Source organism: Semicossyphus pulcher, unplaced genomic scaffold, assembly GCF_022749685.1.
Source record: "Semicossyphus pulcher isolate SPU_LCO1_2020_fin unplaced genomic scaffold, fSemPul1.0.p SCAF_1, whole genome shotgun sequence".
Taxonomy (NCBI): domain Eukaryota; kingdom Metazoa; phylum Chordata; class Actinopteri; order Labriformes; family Labridae; genus Semicossyphus; species Semicossyphus pulcher.
In genome coordinates, this window is record NW_027211603.1 from 22010151 (window position 1) to 22018853 (window position 8703).

Below are 8703 nucleotides of genomic sequence, written 5' to 3' on the forward strand. Positions count from 1 at the left end.
GAGTTAGCAGCTTCTGATCCACAACACAGGAAAATGACTGTACCAGAGACTCATCATGCTCTCTGCTGATAGGTCCTTCAGTTAATACTATTAACCATTGTAGTAGGCTGTGCTGATCTCCCCAGGCGGCCATTTGGGCTTGATTCGTTTCCTTCCTCGAACCCGGTCCTGTAGTCGCCCGTTGAGTGGAGCCACTTTTCTGTGCCTGCAGAAAGGTGAGAAGGCGAAAGTCTTGTGAATCACTTACCGTCAGATCAAACGGGAAATCCACCGATGGTTCACAGAAATGCGTGACTTTGAGAAACTGACTTTTAAATGAGCTTCTCTGTGAACTCTGTGCCCTCACCCACTCACTTACTCAACAAAAGTGAAATTAAAATAAGACAGAGCAGGATCACAGAGCTGCAGCAGCCTTCAAAGAGCACACCAGAGAAAGATCTGGAAGATGTCAATACAAATTCCAGCCACTGACCATCTATTTCCAAAGTGTGTGTGATCGCTCAGTGGATTTTTACTTCACGTTGTCCCTCATACCTGAGGCTCTGTGGAGACGTGTGCGTGTCATTACAGGGCCCTGCAAGTGGAAAGTGTGTGCTTTGATATTCCCTCTCGCAGGCAAACCAAAGTCTTGCCTCTCTCTGTTCCTTTTTGCACAAATGTTTTCCACTGTGGCATGTTGTCTTCATTTGCTGGACTCCAGAATCAGTCAGTCTCTGAGTTATTTGCTTTAGCTGCTCTGCCAGAGTAATGCCTTTTAAGCCTGGGACAGGGAACTTTTTTCTATGTGTCACAGCTTCACGACAATCACCCATTTTCCATTTCGACAGAAGATATGTTTATTGTACTGACTGTCCATCTGTCTGTTTCACTTCTGTTTCGCATTATGGAAATCTTTTTTCATATACCTCCTTTGACTTGCACTCTGGAAACAAAGACGTGAGTTTACCCAATCTCAGCGCTCTCCTGCTCGACGAAATTAAAGAGTCTCCAGACAACGTTTAATTCAGCAGATGTGGATTTGACATTTGTTTGTCGCCAGTAAAATTTCTTGAAGCAGTTACAGTTTATTTTTGAGGTCGTTTTTTTGTTAATATCTTTATTCTTTCTCTTTAAATGCTAAGGCTGACTCTTACTGAAGCCTTCTGCCAGGCAACTGTGAGGCTTCATTCTAGAAATGACTGTAACAAGCAACTTCAAAACCTAAAGCAAAATTTAAAACCTTCCTCTCTTCCCTGCAGATCTTCTGAAACACATAAAGCTTGGGTTTAAATATTAGAATGGAAATGCCATTCAATTATAAGATATGAAGCAAGGAACCTGAAGAATCCTTGATAGAAGGCTTTGCAGATGAACAGGAGAGGAGTCAGACCTCTCTTGCTATGTGTGTATCTTTAATAATAATTTGAATTCCCATCTAAACCACAGGGGAATGCTCCGTCTGATCTCAGGCTACCTGAGAGCAGCAGTAGTAGTAGCAGTCGCCTGACTGCAGATGTATATTTTGACTAGGGAGCCCCCCTTCCAGTCATCTCCAGAGGATCTCCCTCTGGCTGAGCCATTCAGACCCACACTTACAATGGCAGGCAGCGCTGAATCACCGGCTTTCTGTTGCACTGTCATCAACGGCACGAGTAAATCTGAGAAAACACTATCAGCATGTGAAACTCCTCACAGGCCAGACTCGACTCAAATCCGCCTTTCACTTCTGGGTCATTGATGTGGGGAGCTCCAGCTTTAAATGATTGACTGAAGCAGAGATTATTGCTCATCTGTTCGGGAAAATAACGTTTATGTAAAACACTTTGTGACCAACATTTGCAGATCATTTTAAGCACATTTTGTGCATTTCGTTAGTTGTTGACATCCCATAAGAAGGAAAACAACCAAGAATAGGCTGAGTCACGGCTTTTGCATTTTCTGTTTCGTAGCTGTGATGGAAACGTGCCTCCAAAATAAGTTTTCTCAAACAACCCCACACACAGAGCGTAGCTGTAATATTAAAAGTAAAACCTCTCAACGGATCTGTGGGGAAGCCTCTTCCGGCTGCTTTTTATGAGAAAACCAAGTGAACTCCTCTAAAGTCGCCCTCGGTCGAGTAATGTTTGTTGTGATTATTTCGTGCTAATTGCCCCCCTGTGTCTCCCCTGAGTTATCTACAACTCGATGTTTGCTTAATGTTTGCTTCTGCAATAATCTAATCAGTACAGCGGAAAGTGATATGTTTCTGCAAACGCCCACTTCATGTCGGTCTGTCGCACTTCGCACAATTCCTGTGGTGTTAGAGCAGATTCACTCCCATCAATCAACAGAGCTGCAGAGTTTACCACACTACACCTCAGCTGTGCAGGAGGCTGTAAAGGCCAGCTAACGCTGCCTCTGTAATTGACATTAATTGACAGTAATTTCACTTTCACTCAAAGTGTTTAAATTGCAGCTTCTTACAAACCATGTTGGGTTTGGAAAGAGAAATGTTTGATAAATGTTGCATTTAAGGTATTTTAGAAATTTGTTTCTGTATTAAAAGTGTTCAAAGAGAAAAAAAAAAGCTAAATTGCACTAAATCAATTTAAGAATTTGCACAAAAGAAACTAGTTTGTTGTTTGTCATGATACAGCTGCTCTGACGGCCTTTTTACAGCTGTAAGACGAAGTCTATTCTGAGCACAGTTTTACCGCCTCTCTTTCTAAAGGTCACGGCCTTTAAAGAAGATGTGCAGTCCTCCATCATAGTTTTATTTCAAAGATCGAATTATGTGACAAAATCTACAGAAAAGTGGCCGTCTTGTCGTGTGTTCTACCTGGCTAAAAAGTGTTTCATATATAAAGGTAAATGTTTGCTTTGATAGTCACAGTGCAGTCTTGTGAGTGCGTGGTGCTGCTGTGAGTGTGATTGTGTGTGTGTGAACATAGATGACATGGGAAAGGAAGAGCCTCCCACGCTAACAGGATGATGTGAGTGATGGTGGCCAGACACAAAAGCAAGCGGCAGAAAACACAAATATAACAACAGAATGTGCGCAGAGGCAGTGAATGTGAGAGAGCTGGTGGTCCCGTGACAAAGACTGTGACACAAAAGAAGTGCTTTTACTGAAGTGACGTAAACACACAAGACTTAGAGCGCACACATGATGTAAGTGACATATTACACCAGAAATATGAAGTTTGTTATAATTGATTACACGTATTTTACATACTATATTATTTTGAAAGGTTGAATCTGTGTCATCAAATGTAAATATACCCATTTGTCATGAAACACGCTCTGCTGCTCATCATTCACTGAGTCACCCCCCTACCCGCTTTTCCTGTCCTGGTTACAGTAATAGGCCTACGTGTGTCTTTTACACCCAGGGGAATGTGTGATGTTACAGTTCAGAGGAACACAGAGGAGCTGTATTTTCGACCGTCATGTACAGACAGGTCTGCTTGTAAACCTCCCAGTGTCGAACTGGTCTAGAGGTCTCCGCTGCTTCCTCCCAAACCAGTTCGCCCAGCCCGATCTGTGCGCTCTGTGTCTCTGACCTGTAACGTCACCTTTCAAACACTCGGGGAAATACACACATATCGTCACAACGGAAACCTCTCATTTTCCATGAATTCCAAACAAACAAAAGTCCGCCTGTCTTTCCTCCTGTCCTCCTCACCACGTCAAAGTACTCTCAGTTGATTTACTTCACGGCTGCACGTTTTACAGGCTCCCTGCTGTGTCTCATGTGGTCTCTGTGAATACTGAATGGAGGCAGCAGATGTAAAACAATCACCCACGCTGGCTGAAAACCGCCACAGCAGCATCAGCACAGAAAGACTTATGTTATTTGTTTAAAAAGTGTCTCTTACTGAGTCGGAGGAGTAATTAACCTCGCTGCGCCTCAGTGCCACTCCGAGCTCGACAACACATTTTTAACGATGGTTTTACGCGGCTCTTTTGCCATGCTTACAAACCCCATGAACAGGCCCGAGGAAATGCACTGCAGCTCCATTAAAGCTGTAATGAAGTAACGGACGGGCCTTCCCCGTGCAGGACGGTGTTTATAGCCGTCAGTGTGCTGTGGTAACTGCAAACAGTTGTTGGACTCAGACAAAGGTTAGAGCTGTGAATGGAATAGTTTTCTCATTTGTTATGTCAGGAGTGATTATATCTCACGTCAGAGCCGTGACTCTGTGAACTTTGGGGTTTGCCAGTTTGTTTGAGTTTTTCCACTTTGGGCTCTCGGCAGGTTGATCTGAGCGTTCAGTGGTGTGGGAGCTAAGTGTGGGAAAACACTGCCACCTGCTGGCCAGAAACTTTAATGTACTTTAATGATGGAAGAAAGGGGGCTCCAAACTCAACCTGCACTGTGACACCTGTTTATTGTTATATACATGTTTATTTTTATATCTCTTAGAGTCAAACTGAATCAATCAGCAGTTATACTTGAAGCGTATAACCCTATAAGTCATGTGGTTTTCTTTATTTGAAACATACACAACAAACATACAAAAGCAGGATGCCTCACATGAGCTAAACAAGCTGTGGAGCTTCAGCATCGTTCTTCTGTAACCTAATTCAAGACGAAATAATATGACGTGCAGCTGCAAGGATACAATGAACAAATAATAATCATGTTTTTTCCCGTCTGTTTTTCTCCACAGTGAATGAAATCATCGGCAGAGACATGTCGCAGTCCCCCAGCGCTCACGGTACTCCATCAGCACACAGCCAGTCATAGCTCAGCCCGCACTCAGGCAGTGACGCAGCCTTCTGGGTCAGACACCATCCTCCCCTCCAGCTCCAACCATGACCCCAGGCCTGGTCCCAGGTGCTGGTCCTGTGTGCAATCGGACAAGCCGGGCAGGACGGGAAAAGAAGGACTGCGGTCAAAAACAGACTACGGTTCTGTTAAAGCCTCATGGACCCGACAGACCACCAGCCTCACAATCTCATCTGTCTCCTCTGATTTAATTACAGAACTCACAACTTCACTCAGAATGAACAGACAGGTGAGCTGGAGGATGCAGCTGCGTCAAGGTTGAAATGGTCGGACAATCGTCTTCATAAAGTGTGTGCCTGACCTTTAATGCATCGCTGTCTTCCTGACCGCTCAGCTCTCCGTGCATTTGGAGCGCTAGCTTTTTGACTGAACTCTCTGTAGTGGAGACGATACATCAGTGTGTGTTGTCCTCCTCCCTCTCACCAGCATTGACGTGTATGAATATAGACGTCTCAAGACAAAGAAGAGACTCACACGTGCACAGCGCTCTCACGGGAAGCCAGAGCTGTGATTCAAACGAGTTTTCTCAGGCGACATGTTTATAAAACATCAGGATACTGAAACTTCCGCGATGCTTCTAAACTTTCTGGGTTTGCCTAGTATCAGAGGTGTGGTGTGACTATTGAAACATTGTCTGTAAATTGGATTACCAAATTCAAATCAAAGTCTTTCTTTCTGTCTGAACGTTCCTGTCTGCTCATGGCATTAGTGATGACGACTCCTTGTCCCTCTCCCTTTGAAATGATTAAACCATTCAGGTCTGGAGTGCAGGGCCCCGGCAGGGAGGACGAGCTCCTCTGGCGCTGGTCTTGGATCTGCAACCTGCGACATTCCAACACTTTTAGCAACCTTGCCGCCGTGTAGATATCTGTACATGAACAACCCTCCCTCTCCTGCTTTCTCTCTTGTGTTTCCTTCTCCAAGTTGAACAAATGCCTTACTAACACTTAGCAGCTTTGAATGGTAGCAAAAGCTTTTGTTGTTGTTGTTTTGCACAGCTAGTTTTGAGTTTCATTTTTTTCAGCAACAGAACGGGCGACTTGGGTCGTGTGGATGTTATTTCCTCATGACTCCTGATGGGGGATTGTTGAGTGGGTTTAAGGACTGAGTTAGCCCTCCTGATTTTTATTCAGAGATATTTGAAGATGCCCCTTTTTTTCCACGTTACAGAGAAATGTTTCCTGACTCCACCGAGAAAGGCATTTCTTTATTTATGCAATGACTCTCCAAATCTCCCAGGGGCCTTTGCGTGCCTTTGAATTTCGGAATGCCACCGTACCGGTGATGGCAGCCTCTGCAACGTACGACAAAAGTATTTTATGCTTTATTAATATATGAACCCCTTCTTTGTAATGAATAACGTGTGAAGAGTAAGGGGTCTTCCACTTCCCCTGTGTGCAACAATCAAAGACTTCTCTCTTTATGTTTCCAAAATGATGTCAATTGACGACGATGAATTCACAGTATTTCCAGTTCTGACAGGCATGCAGTGCCTGTACGGCAGCAATAACACAGTCCAGAGGTGTAAAGAGTGTTTTCAGGTGTTGAGTGGATTTAAACAGAAAGATGCAGATTCTGATGTGAAGATTTTTTTTTTTTGCCTTAAGCTCGACAATGATGCTCCTGCTGTGAGGGAGGAGTGTTGCAAGTGACGGTTTGAAGTCAGTTTCCAGGTGAAAATGATTCTGCTATGCATTAAAATTCTGCCTAATGCCTTTAAAAATGATAAAAAAAAGAAGAAAAAAAAAGACCTTGATGCCTATAGAAGTAGACTGTAGACTTGTTGGTTGACTCTGTTAGCATCCTGGAGTTGTGCATCAGCCAATCTGCCTTGTCAAGGACGCAGTGCAAGCATCTTAATGGGTTCAGCGTGCGAGTATGCGTGTGTGGGCGGATGGTGTTCGTACCAAATATGCTGTACAGAAGACAGTCCTGTTTTCAACAACAGAAGCACACACTTGTATTTAGGCTATGCAAACTATAACAGCTGCAAATGTGAGCTAAAATATGAAACCTGAGATTAAAACGATTTGTAATAATGTTGCAGAGCAGAAAGAAAAAAAACCATTCAGATAGTGAGAGTATCATGTCACTTTGTAAACTATTAGGATGCCTTAACTCTTGTTTGAAAACCAGTTTGTCGGTGTGTCTGTATGCTGTTCTGGGTTGAGTTTGTTTTCCATGACTAAGTCGGTAACTATTATTATGACTTTGTGTTTGTTTTGGGGGGCACAGGGTGGGAGAAAGGAGGTGACTTTTTCTTCTAATATAAAGCTGGTTCTGCAGCTTGAAAGACTTGAGTCAACAAGAAAGAAAAACAAAACCAGCATCGACATGACACTCTGGCTGCCGTCCTCTTCTGTCACAACCAAAGACCGAACAATATGTTCCCATTTTACACAATGGCAAAGCAACAGAGACTGTACTACTCTATTTTTGATACTTTGAAATGGATGTCATTCCTAAAAGGTTGGGGACATGTATGAGTGTTGAGTATATATAGATATATATGTATATATCTTTATATATTCAAACACACACTCACATATATATATATATACACACACATCTATATATATGTTTTGTAAAATAAAAGGGAAATACAGGTTTAGCTGATGTTTACCGAGCCTTGTATTGTCATTTCCTGTATATTTTGTATGTTAAAATTTTTGTAATTTTTAAGACTGCAGTGCTTTTTGAAATTATTCAAAGGGAATACCTTGCTTATACTGTAGGCTCTAAAGTAGTGTATATCAATAAAACAGAAAACTCTGCTTTGGCTTTGTGTCACTTTTTTTTCTATAATAGTAAAGCAGCCGTTTCAATCCGAACCCATACCCCTGCTCACAAGTCAATAATTAAACTAACAAAAGTCATAGACTGTGAACCTACATAAACCAATGTAGCCGCCATGACATCACCCATTTCTTGCTACTGCCATATTGGTGTTCTGAAGCTTGAAGTGACAATATTTGGCTAAAGTTATAAAAGCTATACAGTCTACACCCGAGGCCGATTCATTTACTGGCGATTGAGCTTGTTACCAGAATGATATTCTCTTTGCGGTGGCAGCTGACCAGAGTTGTTTATTTCTAAGACTAGAGGACCATGAGAAAGTTGCTGACTCGTAGCTTGCTCGCCCACATGAACAGCCCTGCCAGCTAACTGAAAATAACTGGTCTTCTCATCACTACGGCCCACTGTCTTCTCTGAAGGGCAAAGCCAACAACTATTCTGACTCCTATTCACTGGCCGCCACAAATAGATCCATATATGACAAACACAGAATGAGCTCAAGAGCCTGGTACAGTTAGCGTAGAAACTGATACCTGCTTTTTTGTGCTAACATATAAATAAACTAGATTTTGACTCGCAGATAAAGCTCGAGCACAGACTTCTCGGATGGTCTGTTATAATATGATACCTGCATGAAATATCCCCAGAAGGAAATTCAGTGACTAAATTAGCTGAGGCGACACCTAGCAGGGGACACCTGTCACTTAAAGATCAACAAGTTTAAGCCTTAACATAGTTTAAACAGGTGAGTTATTAAAAAAAATAATAATACAGTAATTTTTCCCCAAAGAAAAATTAGCTTTACAAACCAAATCTGGCTTTAAACATGTTTAATTCTGCTGTGAAGTTGGCTATTTTAATACGGGGCCTAACTGGGATTGACTTGGAGTCAGCCTCAAGTGGCCACTTGAGGAACTGCAGCTTTGGACTTAATTTCTCAGCCTTGGAGGTTCGTAATTGCTGTAAAACAGAGATGCAAACACGCTCTACATTAAGGTATTTACTGTTAGTTTGGTGCTAATTTATTTCATTAAAAGTAAAGATCTGTTCTTGATCAATTTCAGCTAATTTGGCTTTGAGGTAAGAGATAATATTCATAATTGCGGAGCCATTTTGATTTTGAAGCGTCTGATTTGGCGCCCTCTAGTGGTACATAA

The 8703-nt window shown here is 42.5% G+C and overlaps 1 protein-coding gene across 1 annotated transcript in view; it reads left to right on the forward strand.

Moving 5' to 3' along the window:
• nfatc3a (nuclear factor of activated T cells 3a) overlaps positions 1–7524 on the forward strand; it is a 56121-nt gene extending 48597 nt beyond the window's left edge. The window contains exon 10 of the mRNA XM_069657954.1: positions 4632–7524. Coding sequence (XP_069514055.1) covers positions 4632–4708 — 77 coding nt within the window. The 3' untranslated portion in view covers positions 4709–7524. The remainder of the gene's footprint in view (positions 1–4631) is intronic.
• The last annotated feature ends 1179 nt before the right edge of the window (positions 7525–8703 follow it).